Here is an 18,467-nt window from a genome sequence, read left to right on the forward strand (position 1 = left end):
AAGTTAGAGCAAAAAAGCAGCGATGATAAGCATCCCTATTCGTCTCCTCCCCGCCAAATAAAATGAGTGGGTGGGGGGAACCCCGACAGAGTCCTTCCTGGAAGACTCACGCATCTGAGTGAGTTTTAGCAGACCCTCACGCATCTGCTAAAACCGCGTTCCATTGGCCAGCCGCCCCTAGTCTCTACTCCGCAGCCCGCTCTCTGCAATGCTAAAACACAGCAGCCTTGCCCTCCAGACCTCTCCTGGGGGATTGCACGATGCAACCAACCCTAAAAACGTGGCCGCGCGACGCCCCCCTCAGCCCTCCGGGCTTCCCATTGGTCCGTTGCCGTTGTCACTCCCTCCTTGCCTCGCCTTCCCCCTCCCGGGCCGAGGCACTGGGCGGGGTAGGTTGCGCGCTTGCCGCTGGCTCTGGCGGCGGTGGAGGCTTTGCAGCAGGCGGCGCGGAGGGCGGGGAGTGGGTCTAGAGCGCGCGCGCGGGGGAGGGGCGGGGCGCGGCGAGCTGCGGGCTGCGCTGCCGGCCAGTGTGGGGCGGGGGCTCGCGTCAGGGCTGGGGGCCGCAGTCGGCGCCGAGGGCTGCCGACGAGGACCTGCCCGGCCAGCCGCGCCATGCCTGCCGCGCCCAGCAGCCCGGCCCGCCGGGAGGGATGCGCTGTGCCGCCCAGCTCCCCTCCGCCCGGCCCTTGCCCTGAAGCAGAAAGTTTGGGGGCTGGGGGCTATCTCCTCCCGCTCCAATGACTGCCCAAGGACTCCTGCTGCCCAGCCTCGATTGTGATCTGTCTCCGCTCCCCAGGTCGTAATGAACTATTCCAAGCTGTAACCAAGGCTCCCCTCCTCTCCCCTCTCTCACCCTCCTTTAAAAAGGTTTATTTTTTTAATTCAAGAAATTGTGATCCGCCGACTCCCCTCCTCGTTAATAATTTAGACCCCGAGCCTCGTTTCTGAGTGTAAGAGGGGGTGCGGTCTCCCCCAAGAAGGCGCGCTGGAAGGACAGATTCCCCTTGCCGACCCACATACACCATGAAGAGGTGCAAATCGGACGAGCTGCAGCAACAACAGGGTGAGGAGGATGGAGCTGGGCTGGAAGATGCAGCTTGCCACCTGCCGGGCGCGGACCTCCGGCCTGGGGAGGCCACGGGTGCTAACTCCGCTGGCGGGCCAACTTCGGATGCGGGCGCTGCCGCGGCGCCCAACCCGGGTCCCCGAAGCAAGCCTCCCGATTTAAAGGTGAGCGCAGACCCTCCCCTTACGAGTCCAGCCGGCGACTTAGCTTTCCCCGCCCCACGCAGAAGTGCTTTAACAGGATAAAAGTGATGGGGAAGCCAGACAAAGGTCAGAGAGAATGAGCAGATGTTGGGCCAGACCCTGTGCTGGACGTCAGGTACCATTTGTGCCTCTTTCTTTCAGCTTATTTCGGGCCTCTGTGTTTGTTCCTCATTATTCTGCAGACGTTCTAGTGACTTACGCATCCGAGATTGTTTGAATAATGTGTGTGAAGTGCTATTCGCAGACAAAGGGCTGGAGAAATCCAAGGTGCTAACTAAAAAGTTGACATCACTTTCCCTCCTGTAAAATGGCAGGGGAAGACAATGACAGCGTGGGAGCCCAAGCAAAAGACCGTTAGTTTCCTTTGCTGAATTAGTTTCCTCCTTTGGGGACCTTCCTGGAGTGAAGCTCAGTTTGTCCATCTGTGAAAGGGGAGTGTGGGTTTCTTGCCGTTAGGTGGAGCCAGAGGTTAAGCTAGTGCTTGGAGATCCCTGCCCGCTTGCTAAACCAACCCCAGCGTGGAGAACTGACAGGTGGCCGCTTAGTGCTTAGGCTGGTTTGGGGCCTCGGTTCAAGTTGCACACACGCAGAGCCGGCATTTAGAACCAGGATCCGAAAGAGGAGATTGCATGCAGCTGGGAGTCCTTTATTTTCCAGCCTGAGGTTGCCGAGACAATTATTGAGCTGTATTGGATGTCTCTATATTAATTAAAACAGCAGCTGTGATAAATAATGCACCTTTGCTGGAGCTGCCACAGGGACTGCAGGCTCAGGCTTCTCAAGCCAGCTCACCACAGTGGTGAGAGAGATGTCAGCCCAAGGAAGGAACTTAGATGCATCGGAGATTGATGCCTGGGGTCATTTTCTCCAGAAAGGGTGCAAGGTCTTAGCTAGGGGAGCAAAAGGACTCCGACCGTTATGTTAAATAAAGCCTGTATCCTATGGCAGCAGCCACTAAGGAGCTCACCAGAATAAACCAATGACATTCCTCGTTTGGCCTGAGCGGCACAGAGTCAGGAAGTTTAGAGCGCAGGTGAGTGTGCTCTTACCTGTGTGTTACCTGTCTGTGTTTCTTGGGGAGGGGTGAGAAGGTGACTGCTACCTCCATGTATGTACTTTAAAAATTTGTGGTAGTTATTGGAATGTGACCTCTGGTTTTGCTACTGTCCTTTTCAGAGTTTTGGGGCTGGCCTTATGTCTAAGATGAGCTCCACTGGGTAGGCTGTGCGCAGGAAGTCCTTCGTACCTGGCACACCTGCCACTTCTGAGCCCACCCTGTGTGGTCAGGAGGTGTGGTTCCTGTTTTAACTGAGATGGTGAAGGAAAAGAGCTGCTCTTAATGCTGATGTGGGGAGGGGGCCAGCCTTCTGCTGCAGACTTCATCTTCATTCTGTGCCGATCCAGATGGGTCTGGCCAACAAACCCTGATTCCTTGACCAGGTGGGATTCTCACGCTGAGTCCACGAGCAGCAGCCTTGGAAACTCCCCGACTCTTCAGCTCAGGCAGCACTGGAAACGGCCAGCTCCATTCATTCCCCCAGCTGCCTTCGTGAGGGAAGGTGGACTGGTTGTGGTATGGGGCTGCAGTGTCTTTGTCTCTGTAGATAAAGCTGCTTAAAGAAGCTCGTTCATCTCCACCCTCTTATACTCCCTCTCTTTTTCTCTCTTTTTTTTTTTTTGTGACACTCTCATTCTGGTTGGGGCAGACATAGCAACAACTCTACATTTGATGTTAAATGCTGACTTTCCCCGAACCAAAATTGTGATCAGGTGTGAGAAAAGATGTTGTCCTTCCAAGTTATCCTCCACCCCCACCAGAAAGCGTATCACCGAGGTGACCACTGCCATGTGGACCCAGGCTGGCAGCGCAGAGAAAACCTAGCCGCTGCCTGCTCAGTGGGAGCACAGGGAGACAATCAGGGCCTTTTCCTGTTTATCTCTGTCTGCTTTATCACGTGTTTACAGCGTAGGGACTTCAGAACCAGGCATGAACTTGGGGGCTGTCGCAATTTGATTTGCTCTGTGATCTCAGGCACATCACTCAACTTTTCTGAGCCTTTTTTCTGGGGGAAAGGGACCAGGAATATTGAAGTGTGTCCAAACTCGTTTACCAGTGCTGGCACAGTTTTCCAATGATGGAAAAATTCCATCTTCGGCTCTAGCACTGGGTAGAAGCTAACTTGTTTTAGATTTGATGGTGGTACCAAAACGGGGTAAGTTTGATTTTTAACACCCCCCCTGTCTCATACCTGTGTTTGGCCTGGAGCAACCAGCAGTTCTGGCTTGCTTTTGTTTTCATTTTAAACTTTGGAGATAGGAACTTTTGGTCCCTTAAGTCCCACTTCTGTTTTCTTGTGACAGCTCCAGGCATTGTGATGGATTAGGTGCAATGGAGGAAATCATCTTGAGAAAGGGGAAAAAAAAAAAAAAGGCTTTGTGTGAAGCACCTCAGAGGAAGTTGTGCAGAGGGAGAGGAGAGAATTTTGGTCTGAATGTGCCCTATCTAGTGGCAGCCAGAGCTTTCAGGGACTCCCGTGGTCTCCCTCCATGGTCCTTCAGTGTTGTGGAGAACCGCACTGTAAATTTCTCCTATGGTGGCCCGGGATCTGTGATTATGGGGTGGGGAGGACCAGTGAAAAGAAGGAAAAATAATTAAGCAGCAATCTTAAAGGAGCACTCATAAAACTGTAACTGTATGCAGGTACTTTGGGGGCCTTCTTAGCTACTCCACACATTTGATGTGACCTTCAGGGGTGATCTCAGCAGACGCTTCTGCAACAGGAGCCCAACAATTCAGAGTCATCCCCTGCCCCCCGTGGCTTGGATTCCTGTTGAACCACTTGAGTTCATGTCTTGATTCATTTGTGATCATTATCCAGTCCTTTGCTGCTGCCAGGTTCCTTGCTAGTTGGGAGGAGATGCTAGATTGCTGGTCACAGAGAGTGTCGGCTGACCAAAAGTACACCAAGATTTTCCGGCAAGTAAATGCAGTACCAGTGAGAGTGGGAGTGGGAGGGGCTCAGGGAAAAACTGCAGAAAGGGACACGAAGCACACGTTCCTGTTAAAAATACAGCATGTGGTAGATGTTGCTGAGGCCTGGGATGAGTGGCTCAGCACGAGAGTCAGCTGGCTCTGTCTTGATGCCTCTTAGAATCCCGAGGGCAGGGGAGGAAATCGCAGACCTCTCCACCTCTCCCCAGCCTTTCCTGAAAGGAAGGCTCTGGGTTTGCTGGCTGGAGGCCTTCCCCTAGACTTCCCCTGAGGTTCTCTTTCCCCTCACAAAAGCCCCTGCAAACAATTTCTCCAGGGATTTCTGAACCATACTAATATTTTTTCCTGGAAGAAGGGGGTGCTCTGAGTTGCACCATTCCAATCCTGGTTCGAAGTGCTTTTTATTTTTAATTTTTATGTATTTATTTTTGGCTGTGTTGGGTCTTTGTTGCTGCACGCGGGCTTTCTCCAGTTGTGGTGAGCAGGGGCTACTCTTCGTTGCGGTGCGCGGGCTTCTCATTGAGGTGGCTCCTCTTGTTGCAGAGCACGGGCTCTAGTCACACGGGCTTCAGTAGTTGTGGCACACAGGCTCAGTAGTTGTGGCTCTGGGGCTCTAGAGCGCAGGCTCAGTAGTTGTGGCGCACGGGCTTAGTTGCTCCGCGGCACGTGGGATCTTCCCGGACCAGGGCTCGAACCTGTGTTACCTGCATTGGCAGGCGGATTCTTAACTACTGCACCACCAGGGAAGCCCCTTGAAGTGCTTTTGACTCAGGACTCATTTGGGTTCTTTCATCCACACCATTCACTGGTCTTCCTGTCTGCTCAGAGTGAAGAGCGATTAGAAACCAAAGAGCTGAGGGAAAGGCGCAACTGAATCCTATATGATTCTCCTTGCTGGCTCGCAGCCTGTGCTGCTCACAGATGCGTCACCTGCGCCTGATGCCCCTTGTTTGTTCAGCGGTCCAATAGAGAGCCTGCCGGCAAGGGGTTCATGGGTTAACAGATACTGATGCCTTCAGCGGGGAAGGCATGTTTTAAATTGTGAAACACGACATCCATATAAAAGTGTCTGAAAACATATGTACCCCTTAAATAACAACAGCAAAACAGACACCCCGTCTACCTACCACCCAAATTAAGAGAGAGAACATTGACATTCCCAAGAAGCCTCTGCTTATTTTTATCTTCTTTTATTTATTTATTTTTAAGGCCCAGGGTTTTAGTAAAATTAATGGGCCTCAGCTTCTCCACTTTTTCAATGGAGAAGACAGGCGACTTCATGGGAATGCGGGCGGGATGGAGGGTTGTGTGTGCTCTGGGACCCTGAGGAAGGGTTCTGATGGTAGGGCAGGGCTCTATGTGGTCTTGCTGCGTCATGAGGCCCCCAGCTCTCCTTCAGAAGTGATATGTTCAGGTGTGAAGATTCCCACAGCCTCAGGTGGGAGCAGGACCCCTGGGAGAGGTTTCATCAGGGGAGGTAGGATTGCGGTAGACCTAAGCACAAGGAAATGGGAAATCAGTTCTTTGGCAGCAGGCACTGCCTCTGCCTCCAGGCAAACAGGGTAAAGCACTTGCAAGAAAGTCATCCGTTGAAGCACATGTAAGTTTGAGGGTGCTTCGAGCATCACTGATGGAATCAGAAACATATGGGGTTCTTCAGAAGAGGTGCACTTAGAGCAAGTTGTAAAGGGTGGAGACGTTAATTACCAAAGAAGAGGAGAGCACTTTCTAAGTGGGGGAAGTGAAAGGGCATGTGCCAGGTCCCTTGTAAAGTCAGTGCCCTTTTTTGACTGGACAGCAGTTCCCCAGCCCTGTAAATAGTCAGGGACAGTGGAGGGTGGTGAAGAATGCAGAGGGTGCCTGTTTTTGTCCCACCTGGACCTAATGTGAGGCGGGCAGAGGGTCCTAAGGCCTGGGGTTGTCCCTCTCCTACCCCCTCTGCCATCAGGAATTTTCAGAGCAGCGCTGGATATGGGCTTGGGAGGAGGAATTGGTGGCCGACGGGAAAGCATGTGGTGAACGAAGCTGTCTGTTCTCCTGCCACATGTTGGGTTCTAGATGAATTCCCAGCTGCCCTTGTTCCAGTGGGAACTGTCGTGCAGGCTTGGCATTTACAGAATGTGCTGCTTTTCGTGTATTTAATTGTCTTAACTGCCAATCCCATTAACAAGAATCTCTCCGTCAACAGGAATTGAAACATTTGATAGGACCTGAATTTGGGGTTGAAGTTTTAAAAAAGTGTGGGTGTCAGGAGCTGGGGGAAAAATATCTCAGGTGGCTTCTCAGTGGTGGTCTTGTAGGCCAACTCAAAATTCATGCCTATTTTCATCTCTCCTCTAAGAAAGACATCTCGCTTTGAAATGCTCATGGATGAGGAGGGTGCATTCTTAGAATGAGGCCATACTAGACAGGGTCCACCTTTATCAGCCAAACACTTAAGCCTCTCTGCATGTTGAAAAGTTAAAACAAAACTGTGGAGGGATTGCAGTTATGTTTTGTGATTGTGTGAGAAAGACAATATTTGACTTTTCAAACCAAATGGCTAAAAGCTTCCTTATTCCAGCCAAGCTGGCTGAATGATGTCCACCTGGAAAACAAAGCTGGCTGTGAGAACATTAAGCCTTGACCTAAGCCATTTGTGAGGACAGTAAACACATTCAGGCTCCTGGGTCTGTGTTCATCTTTTTTTTTTTTTTTTTTTTGCGGTACGCGGGCCTCTCACTGTTGTGGCCTCTCCCGTTGCGGAGCACAGGCTCCGGACGCGCAGGCTCAGCGGCCATGGCTCACTGGCCCAGCCGCTCCGCGGCATGTGGGATCTTCCCGGACCGGGGCACGGACCCGTGTCCCCTGCATCGGCAGGCGGACTCTCAACCACTGCGCCACCAGGGAAGCCCTGTGTTCATCTTTTTCCAGGCAATTACTAAGATGATAGACTGAGACGAGGTTTTAACTGCAGCAGGAGGGATCTGGGTTAGACACAAAAAACTGTGTGAATGAGCATTTTAAATCTTTGGAAAAGATAGTTGTCTAAGGATTAAATCGCCTTTTTAAGATGGTCTTGTAGATGCACACAGTTTCCACTCAGAAAATAATTAAGTAGCAATGGCCATGTTTGTGTTAAGGTCTCTCCCCCTACTATTGGGGGCACAAAGATAATAGATGTTATAGCTCCTGCCCTCCATTTGCTCATGGAGGATTCCATCCAGAAGCAGGTGAAAAGTTGGATAACAGTTTGACAGAGCCGTGTCACAAGGCAGAACATGATTAATTGCGAGATGTGTGGTGCAGATGACGAGTTCAGAGCAGGAGTTCAGAGCAGGGTGGTGAGGTCACTTTAGACCAGCATGGTCAGACAGGGCTGTATGGGACAGGGGGCAGTGAACGGGGTGTAGGATAAGAGGCAGAGAGAGGGCACACCGCGAAGATACCTTTAATCAGAATCTTTTAGGACTTCCCTGGCGGTCCAGTGGTTAAGACTTCACCTTCCAGTGAGGTGGGTGTGGGTTCAATTCCTGGTTGGGGAGCTAAGATTCCCACATGCCTCGCGGCCAAAAAACCAAAACATAAAACGGAAGCAAGGGCTTCCCTGGTGGTGCAGTGGTTGAGAGTCCGCCTGCCGATGCAGGGGACACGGGTCCGTGCCCTGGTCTGGGAAGATCCCACATGCCGCGGAGCGGCTGGGCCCGTGAGCCATGGCCGCTGAGCCTGCGCGTCCGGAGCCTGTGCTCCGCAACGGGAGAGCCCACAGCAGTGAGAGGCCCGCGTACCGCAAAAAAAAAACAAAAAAAACGGAAGCAATACTGTAACAAATTCAATAAAGATTTAAAAATGGTCCACATCAAAAAAAAATCATTAAAAAAAATCTTTTATGCTGATAAAAGTTGAGCCGATTCTGCCTTAAGATCTGCTGCATGAGGTCACCTTGCCTGACTTGCACTGGCTCAGGCAGAATTCTCTGAGCCTAAAGGAATGAGGAATTAAAATAAAATTGAGAATGGGGAAATCACTTGCCCCTGAGTTGAGATCTGTTTGTTTCATGTCAGCTGGGATGCTGGGGAAGAAAAAAATGCTTCCAAAAATCTTTCATCACTGTGTTTCTAAGAGAAACAGTTGCAGCCGCTCACTCTTCATCATTGTGGCCATCAGCGCCAAACCTGGGGTGGCAGTTCCTCTCCTGCTCCAACCCCAGGCTCCCCACCCAAGGCCTCCTAAGGGCAATTGAAGACTTCTGCAATCCACTTTGTATCTCCAGAGTAGGACTCTGTGGGTTTTTTTACAGCGATTAGCTCTCTAATGCTGGCCCTGTTTCCATAGAGACCCTATAAATAGAGGAACGTTGGCGACCTAGGCTTGCTAAGGCTCACGGTAACCCAATCACCCCCTGAACCCTCCCAGCCGGACCTGTGGTGGGGCAGAGGGAGTTTCAAACCCAGGCAGGAGGAGGGGATGTGCAGTCAGCGCTGCGGTCAGCTGCCAGGTGGGATAATTAACTCTAGGTTAGTGTCACTTTTAAAGATCCTTTCAGCTCTAATGGGAGTTGTTAAGAATACAGGGACTTGGAGGAATTAGAAGCTGCTTCTGGCTATTTTAAACCAGATGGTGCCAAAGTCACTGCACCCCGAAGCATTTTACTTTTGACCTCATGCAGCTGTGTTTGCAGCTTTTGGAGCAGACTTCCCCTTTGGGGGACCCACACCCAGGGAGGAAAGGGGATGAAGCCTAACTGTTCAGAGACCACAGCCTTCTCAGGAAGGATCTTTCGGAAACCATCTAGCCTACGCTTTCTTCCTGAGACGATGATAGCACTCCAAGGAGATGGCGTCCTTTCTGCCCTTTAAGATAGTTCAGGGAAAGACAGCAAGCTTCTGTCATTTACCTGCCCAGGTACAGGCACCTGGCCTCAGGATGCTCTCCATTCTGCCTTGCTTCTGGCCTCTGGGCAGTTCTGGGACAGCCCTTGCTTGTTCTCATGGATCAGGAGAGCTGTTTGTGTCTCATCTCTAGCTCTGAAACGTCTCAGCTCTCTTTTCCTAATAAATACATGGCTTCATTTGGCCACCAAAATGGTTTCTGGCAGCTGGGGAAAAGCAATAGTCAATGTGGAGAAGCAAGTGACATTTAGTAGCTGGAACCTGTTAGTCAGAGCAGGTGGTGCTTTCTGCCGCGTTGGTGGCTGAGTTCCCTCAAGCTAGTCACCATGGTTTTCCTCATTTCCAAAACTTGTGGCTGGTTATGTGTATGTGCTGGTTTCTTTTTCTTTCTTTCTTTTTTTTTTTTTTGAACACTTACTCACCGTGTTATGTCAAAACTCCTTAACTCTCTCCTCCCTGACACCCACATGCAGAAACAGCCCAGCCCATGTCTTATAAGTGAGGAAAAACCCCTGCATTTGGTGCCATCTCTCTCCCCCCATTATTCTTTGTCTTCTTTTTTGTTCTTTTCCCTCATCTCTACCATAGACTTTAGCAGACTCCTCAGCGCTGCTGGGGCAAAGGTCCTGGGGTCACCCTGGCTTTCCTTTACCTGCAGAACAGATGGGAAGGTGGGAAAGGAAAACCCACACTGGTTACAGGTCTTGCCCCAGTCCTACAATGTGGCACGGGAAGATTCACCGCTGCAGTTCAGGGGGCGGAACCCCCCATGGCCCAGGCATGTTTGTTTTGTTTTGATCCTGCCTGTGATGCTGTTCTGGGACACATGTAAATACTGTATCTGCTTTAGTCTCGGAATCAGTGTGTGAGCCAGTGAAGGTAGCTTAGACTAGAAGTTGGAGATTCTTCCGTGTGACTGGGATGAGCCCCTTAACTGTGCTGTGCTGCAGTTTCTTCATCTGCAAAATGAAGACACTGATGCTCTGTGACATCCTGCCTCCTGGGCTTAGGCTAGCGTCAGGTTAGAGTGACAGCACACATTGGAAAACACTTTGAAAAATGCTGTTGTATGATAGTAAAAGTCATTTGACCAAGGATTTTAGGATTCAAAGCAGTATAGCAGACAGTGGTGGCTGCTGTCCCCAGCGCCTGCCCCCTTCTCCTGGGGCTCAGGGAGAGGAAATGCCTTGGGACTCCGGTGCCGTCTTTTGAAGGGAACCCTGTATCTGAGTGGATGTGGAAGAGGGGCCTCAGTGTTGGAGAAGCTAGGCCAGGAGTGGTGGGGAGAGGAGAAAGAGGCTTGGAATAGAATATGCTAGAAAGACAATTTGGAATATGTAATGTGACCATTTAGCAGAAGTTGCTGGGCAAATGCCAGAGCCAGCTGGCCCCATCTACAGTGCCTGCAGGATGGTCTGCTATCAGCTTGGGCCCAACGAGGAGGAGGGTGTCCTGGCCTGTCCCTGGTCCAGAGGCGGCAGGATCCGGCCATTTCCGAGTCCGGCGGAGTGCACGCCTCAGTCCGGCCTGCCTTGGACGGGGTGGTTTTACCCTGAGCAGACTCTGCCTCAGGCTGGCCCCGAGGAGATGGTAGCTCCCTTCGGGAGACCTGGCACTGTGAAACCTAGCATCTGCGGGGCTGCCCCGGGATTAACTTCTCGAGAAGGAGTAATGGTCACCTTAATTTCCTCACCTAAAAATGGAAATGTTGCTGCTGTTGCCTTTATTCGTTTCTGGGAAAATCAAGTGAGAGAATGCAGGAGAAAGAGCATATTGAAAACTGTAAACCGTTAGTTCACAGTGAGCTGTGATGATATAACTTATCTGGCCTGTAAAATGGGTTGTACAAGGGCCCCACCTACTTTGAGGATTGTGGGGCTCCTCAAACGAGGTGAAAACGGAAAATCCTGCACTTTGACGTAATCCGCAATAGTGTGCCTTGTTACTGACATCAGATGTAAGTGCAGCTTACATCGTAACAGTAGTGTCTGCACAAACCACGCTGAGGTGTAAAGTTAACAGTGAGAGTGGGGTCAGCTAATTCAGAAGAGCTGAGGATGGTTTTCTCCTTGGTGTCTGCATGGTTCAAGTTTTCTGCTCTGTAAGTTTGTTTCTCGAAAAAAAAGAAAATCCAGTACTTGTAATTCTTTGCAAGGTTTCGTAGATGACCGAGGCTGCCTCCTGAGGTGATGAGTTGTTCCTTACAGATGAAGACATTGAACCCCATGTGGCTGGGTTCTGAGCTTCCCTCTCAGGAGTTACAGAGTGGGCGTTCTCACCTGGTCCTCAAAGTCCCACCCCTCCTCCTGTTGGCTCTGAGGCTTTCTGCCGAGGGTTCGGCTCCACCACATGAGCCGACCCCCTGACAGAAGCAGCTGTCTGGAGTTATCCCACACGTTGCCTCGCCCTGGCCGGGTGGTTGGGCCGCCTCTCGCTGAGCAGTGCTGCCCGGGGAGCAGGTGGAACATCTCAGCGGCAGAGCTAAGAGGGAAGGCTGGGGCCAGTGCAGCACTGGGCTCCAGCGCCCCTTTGGTTTGTTCCAGTCTGAGTGGAAAGACACTAAGACTGTATTCTGATTGTCTTCTAAAGAAGTGGTCACGTTACCGACCGCACTACAAGGTATGCCCATTGAGGTAGTTTATTTACTTTTTTAACATTTACCAGTTTATTATACAGGATACAGATGAACAGCCAGAGGAAGAGGCACATACGGTGAGGTTTGGAAGGTCTTGAGTACAGGAGTTTCTCGGGCCCTTGGACTGGGATGTGTCACCCTCCCGGCATGTGGAAGTATTCACCAACTCGGAAGCTTCAGTAAAATTTATTTTACAGCTATGTCAGGAATGAGATTGGCTATAAATAAGAGGAAATTATTCTAGAGTTGTACAGATAAAGATAGACTTGTTTATTTCATGAACCAAGAATCCCAGCGTAGTCATTCACAGCTGGGTTGGTGATTCCATAAGGCCTTCAAGTTCCCAGGCCTGTTGTTGGGGGCTTTACCATCTGTGTGTAGGTCTTCATCGTCGTGCCAGTTACTTGCAGTTGCAAGACGGCTGCTGCATCTCCAGGCATTGCCTCCACGTTCCAGATGGGAAAAGTAAAAAGGGCTAGTACCTTTATTAGGTAAGCAAAAGTTTCCCCAGAAACGCTCACCTTGCTTTTCATTGGCCCAAACTATGTCACGTGTCTACTCCTAGCTGCAAGGGGGTCTGATGAAGCAAGAATTTTTAGCATGGCACAATAAGGCCATGCAATTTGGTAAGAAAGACCTAGTTATTGGTAGGTCATTAGCAATATCTGCTACAATTGTATAACCTGATTGTATGACCCTGATTTTCCCAGGGAGTGTTGCAATGAGGCGTCTTTGGAAATGGATGCTTGGTGGGCCAAAAGAGCATCTGGAGGAAGGACCTAATTGGAAGGAGAAAGGGACTAGGGGATGGAGGGAGAATCAGTCCAGAGGGATAAACCTCATGAGCCAAGTGCTGCCCGCATGTGCCACTGAGCCCCAGACTATAGGCACAAGGATATCATGACCAGTAATCCTGAACCGTGTGTGGATTTGGAATGTCCTGTGGGAAGCCATACAGGCACATTTCTTTGTGAATGAGAGGAATTGGTCTGGGTTGCCACCTTTCTGCAAGGTGACCTTTAAGGCATGACGGGACATTCATGGGGATCTTCCAGATTCAGATGGCTGTAGGAGCTACACTCATATCCCAGGAAGGGACCCCTCACCTCTGCCCGCAACCGACTAGGCGTTCGAGAGCTTTCCACTCACCAGATTCTTCATCTTTCCTCCTTAAGAAAATCCAGCAGCTCTCAGAGGGCTCCATGTTTGGCCACGGCTTCAAGCACCTGTTCCACGGCCGCCGCCGGTCACGGGAGAGGGAACACCCGACGTCTCAGGATTCCCAGCAGCAGCATCAGCAGGGCATGTCCGACCATGACTCCCCGGACGAGAAGGAGCGCTCCCCGGAGATGCACCGCGTCTCCTATGCCATGTCCCTGCACGACCTGCCCGCCAGGCCCACTGCCTTCAACCGCGTGCTGCAGCAGATCCGCTCCCGGCCCTCCATCAAGCGGGGTGCTAGCCTGCACAGCAGCAGTGGGGGTGGCGGCAGCGGGGGCAGTAGCCGGCGCACCAAGAGCAGCTCCCTGGAGCCTCAGCGTGGCAGCCCCCACCTGCTGCGCAAGGCCCCCCAGGACAGCAGCCTGGCCGCCATCCTGCACCAGCACCAGTGCCGCCCCCGGTCTTCTTCCACCACTGACACGTCCCTGCTGCTGGCTGATGGTGGCAACCTCTTGGCCGAGGAGGCCGAGGGTCTCAGCGACAAGGTGAGGCGGGGCAAGAGGAGGGCCTTCCGGGTCGGGGCTACTCAGAGGCAGGAGCCACCTGCGCAGGGGCCTCTGGCCTTGAGGACCTGAGCTGGGGCCTGGCCTGGTGGGTGTGGACATGCTGCCATCTGCAGAGCTGTGTGTCTCATTGAAGGAGCCAGAGATAGGACAAGCCAAAAGCAAGAGATGATCCCCAAAAGGCTGATTTTTGTTTGTTTGGGGATTTGTTTTTGAAAATTATCTTTTGCTCAGGCTGATAGTAATTTTGGTTTGTTTTCCTTAAACATGCTCTCAAGAGGTAATACATGCAGTGGTTGAGAGCACAGTCTAGCATCAACCCTGGTTCTGCCACTTACTGCCGGAGTCACTTAATTTTTTTGTACTTCAGTTTTCCCAGTTGGAGATGGGGATACTAATAGTAGAATTGCTCTATGATTAAATGGGTTCATATATGTCAAATACTTGGAATGGAGCCTGGCGCAGTATGGTTTTTAATATTGTTACCAACCAAAGAAGTTAGAGGAGGAATCCATGAAGGGCTGTTTGGTAAGGAGAAAATCTAGTTTGGTACTTTCTGAATCTCTATATTCATTCTTTTATTCATATAATAAGTGTTGATATTTCTTGCCTACTTGTTATGTGCTATAAGAACGAATAAACTGGAGGTACTGTTCTCACTGAATAGAGGGGAGACAGACTGGTGAATGGACAAGATAGGGTGATGAGGCTGTGTTGAGGATATGGGAGCTTGTTGGAAAAGACCTTCTAGAGGAAGCCATCGAGCTGAATCTTGAAGAAGGAGTATAATTTAGCCAGAGAATTGGGAGGAAGGGTGTGGGGAGGAACGGTATAGTGTGTACAAAGGCAAGCGAGCTGATGCCAGGGACTACCCGGGCTTCATTGTCGTTGGAACGTCCAGCACTTTTGGGGGCTGACAGGTAGGTAGAGGTTAGGTCACAAAAGGCCTTGCCATGTTGAGTCTGGGGTAGTGTGAAGTTATCAAAGGGTGTTAGGCAGGAAAATGGCAGGAGGAGGTCCCTTTGGGTCTTCGTGTAGACAGTAGATTAGGAAGGGGGACAGGAATGGAGTCAAATAAACCGTTATTGGAGCTATTGCCGGAGTCTAGGCTTCAGCAGTGAGGATGGAAAGTCAGAGATAAGTTCAGAAGACCTTTGGCAGTTCTCATCGATAGTATAGGCGAGAAAGTGGACATGGAAGACGAAGGAAGAGTAGAGGAGGACTCTAGTTTCCTGGCTTAGCAACTTTAGGAATGGGGCATTCTTTAGTTGAGGAAACACAGAAGGAGCATGTTTTGGGAGCCAAGTGATGCATTCACTTATGGACATGTTGAGTTGTAGGTGCCTTTGGGAGCTGTCCATCTAAAGAGCACCAACTGGCAGTGCCTTGGGGGAGAGGTCTGGGCTGGGGCGAGCACGCTGGGAGCCAGTACTGAGCTTGAAATCCTGGGTGCGATGAGACGGTCGAAGGGCATGTGTCGAGGGGGCTGAGACCAAGGACAGAGATGACGTATAAGGGGCAGAGCAGCCAGATCTGCAGGAGTGAACCTGGAGAGAAATGATGCCGAAGTATAAGGAGAAAGGAGTTTAAAGAGGGAGGAAGTAAGTGTTCAACAGAGTGAAACGCAGCAGGAGTGACAGGTCAGATCTGGATTTGGAAATGTACGTAGATAGTATCAAGCAGTGGGGGTCATTGATAACTGTGGCAAGTAACCAGTTTTAGTAGATTGAGGAGATGGCGGAAGTGGAGGGTCAGCTCTTCCAGGGAGGAGAAAGGAGGCCAATATTCGTTGAGGCAGTCTGGTTTTTGTTAGTTTTTAAAAGATGCGCAGGGAGGGCTACAGATCACTAGTAGGCCAGGAAAAGGGCTTTTGACTTTTTTCTCTAGTGAGATGAGAAGTCATTAGGTTTTGTACAGATGAGTGACACCCTTGAAGAAGACCGCTCGGTTTACTGTGCGGAGACAAGGCTATGAGCCACAGCGTGAGCAGGGAGTCTGGCTAGAAGCTGCTGGAAGCCTCCAGGGATGAGGTGGCAGTGGTTTGCTGCAGGGTGAGAGTGGGGCAAGTGGCTGGATTCTGGATTTGCTTCAGAGATCAAGCTACAAAGGTTCCTGATGGATGTGGGGCACAACAGAAGGGGAGCAGGCAGCGATGGCTCACAGGTTTTTGGCCTGTCAGCTGGAAAGAAGAAATTGCCTAACTGAGTTGGGGAAGACAGCACATGGACCAGATATCTGGAGGGGCTGTGGGGCAGCAATAAGAGCTCGTCTTTGGACACGTTACGTTTGAGATGGTTGTTGAACATCCACACGGGGAGGCCAAGTAAGCAGTCAGATGTTGGAGTCTGGAGTCTTGGGAAGAAACCCAGGCTGGAGGCAGACACTTGGGGGTTGTCAGCATATAGAGAGTATTTAAAACGATGGCACTGGACCATCTGCAAGCTTAGTTTTAACTACAGAGAAGTCTGTGCCAAGAGTGAGATCTGGATGTGTCGGCTAAAAGGGAAACGTGGCCTTGTGGAGGGAAGGGAGACCCAGAGGGACCCACAGGGTAAGCCAGTTGTTCAGCCCTTAATGAGCAAGTTTTTTTTTTTTTTGGCCGCATAGCCTGGCTTGTGGGGTGTTAGTTCCCCGACTAGGGATTGAATCCGGGCCACGGCAGTGAAAGGTGCCGAGCCCTAACCACTGGACTGCAGGGGATTCTCAGTGAGCAAGTATTTTGTTTGCAGCAGCTGCCATGCCCGCCTCTCACTGCTGAGTCAGCGGATACATTTTGAAAGTCAAATTAGTACAGTCCTGTCAAGCCAGGGTCTCTGGTCCTAGAGCTGTTTAGCGAGGAGGGAGAACGGGAACCTTGTAGTCCTGAGGCTGTGCGAGCGGGTGCGCGGTGGGCACTTTCGGAGGCTGGTGAGGGGTTGTTGATGTTTGCTGACTGGGAATGCAGGGGGGAGGGGGTGGGGAGCCCATCAGCTGGGGAGCTTCTCTGCAGGCTCCCGTTTGGTCTTTACGCCGCCCCCACGGTATCCAGGAGGTGACAGTGGCAGGGTTCTGTTCTTGTTGCTGGTGGAAGACAGGCCAGGAGACTTGGGTGAGCACACTGGGGGAAGGGTCCCTGGGTTCAGGCTGGGAATGGGGAAAATGGTTATTCCTATGACTGTTTTATATCCTTATTTAGAAATTTCATCTTTCCGAAGCTTTGTCATACATATACTCCCTGGTTACTCCTAATAACATCCCTGTGAAGTTGTCAGAGCAGGTACTGTTATCTCCATGTTACACATGAGCAGACTGCGGCCTATAGGAATCAGGAAGCTGCTTGCCTAAGGGCACCCAGCCAGTTCATGGCAGAGAGGAGACTAGACCCCATGTTTCTAGCATGTCCACAAGACCAGACTGAGATCTGAAGTCACTAAAACCGCCAGGGACCATTGTATGCAATTTCCATCATGAGCGGGTTGCCTCAGCCCAAGGGCGGTGGCTTTATCTCTTGGTTGCAATTTCCCCTTCAGTTATACATCCTTTCTGATCTGGCGCTGTCCCCCCAGGGATGGCCGTGGCCCTGGGGGATGCTGAGAAGAGGGGGTGCCTCCATGTCCTGAGGAAGGGGGTCTTCCAGCCATCAGTAAACCCTGTATGGTCAGCTGACTCCCCCAAACCCAGAGGCCGTTGGCTGGTGTGATAAGCTGGTGGTGGTTCCACCCTGGTCTCTGGGCATGAATAGAAGGGATTCTTCTCTCTCTAGTAAACATAGCCCCACATGCTCTCTGCAAGCTCCCTGGTGATTACTAACATCTATTTTTAATTCATAAGCCTCCCCCACTACCCACACCCCTTGCCATTGTTTAGAGCTTAGCAGCTGACTTTCAGACCAGAGCCGGCCCTATCAGGGGTTGAATTACTGAAACACCCGGGAGGCAGCTAAAGTTCCTTAGCTGTCCTGTGAGGCTCACCCCGGCCCCTCCCTAAGAAAGTAGGGGGCCTGGAGCCCCACGGAGAGCAGGGGTGCAGCAGAGGCACAGAGAAGCGTTCACAGTCCCAGGAAGCAGCTCAGTCTTAGTGATGTTGTTCGCCTGTCATTTGTTCCCTCCAGATCTACTTGGTTGTCTTCAAGGTTGTGTCTTAAATGATTCCCCTTTCAAAACAAAAGCAGATTGTCATCTCAACCTCGCCATTCTGCTTTCTATTATTTGTGTGACACTGAGCAAGGTAACTACTCTCTGTCTTATGTCTATAAAGTGGAAAAATTAAGTCATCATTATTGGTGCCCTGGGGCATCGGCAGGTAAATAGAGAATGCAGGTGACATCTGGGTTCCCCCTCTGTGTGTGGCCTTAACCTCTGGAAATCTGGGCCCTGGAGTTTTCAGCAGGGACCACTGGTTATATGTGCAGTGGCAGAGGAATTGGACCTCCTGGTTCCTCAGCAGATGAGTCTCACCCCCCTTCCCAGTCTCTCTTTTACTGAGCAGCAGTTCCTAGAAGATGTAGTGTACACTCAGGAAAATCTAGCAACTCTTCTGTCCTGCCTTGATAACCTGCTCCCAGACTTTCAGAGAGTGGATTAGCCCTTGCAGGGTTCAGAGGCTTGTTTTCCCTTTCTCCCACGTTTGGCTTGGTCATTGATTCGCTCTCGGCCTTGTTCAAAAGCTCTCTCCAGCTGTCGCCGCATTCAGAAGGCTTGTGCAAGGTGTTCCAGCTGGAGGGTCTTGGGAGAGGAAGAGTGCAGGAGTGCTGAGTTCACAGCCAGCTCTACCTGCCAGGCCCCTGACCTCGCCCTGGTCATCCTTCCCCGTCTGTGCAGTGTGGCTGGTCCCCAGAGGATGAGGAGCAGCGTGGGTTGGGGTGGTGGGAGCCTGAAGCTCACAGGGGATGTCCAGAGCCTTAGGAGACCAGCACGGAATGCTCAGTGGCAGGAGGACTTTACCGACAGGCCAGCCTGCTGCCCCCTGGCTTCGAGGGTAGGCAGGGCCGGAGAGAG

The 18,467-nt window shown here is 51.3% G+C and overlaps 1 protein-coding gene across 3 annotated transcripts in view; it reads left to right on the forward strand.

Moving 5' to 3' along the window:
* Positions 1-361: 361 nt before the first annotated feature.
* The window catches only part of TMCC2 (transmembrane and coiled-coil domain family 2), a 37,125-nt gene continuing 19,019 nt past the window's right edge, over positions 362-18,467 (forward strand). Inside the window, exons 1-2 of one of the 3 annotated variants that reach the window (XM_004282449.4) lie at positions 362-1,230; positions 12,943-13,473. In XM_004282449.4, the coding sequence (XP_004282497.1) occupies positions 1,024-1,230; positions 12,943-13,473 (738 nt within the window). In that variant the 5' untranslated portion in view covers positions 362-1,023. Of the gene's footprint in view, positions 1,231-1,777; positions 2,303-12,942; positions 13,474-18,467 lie in introns of those variants that run through there. The other 2 variants (XM_033410513.2, XM_033410515.2) reach the window with 2 other exon arrangements.

This window comes from Orcinus orca, chromosome 1, assembly GCF_937001465.1.
Source record: "Orcinus orca chromosome 1, mOrcOrc1.1, whole genome shotgun sequence".
Classification (NCBI taxonomy): domain Eukaryota; kingdom Metazoa; phylum Chordata; class Mammalia; order Artiodactyla; family Delphinidae; genus Orcinus; species Orcinus orca.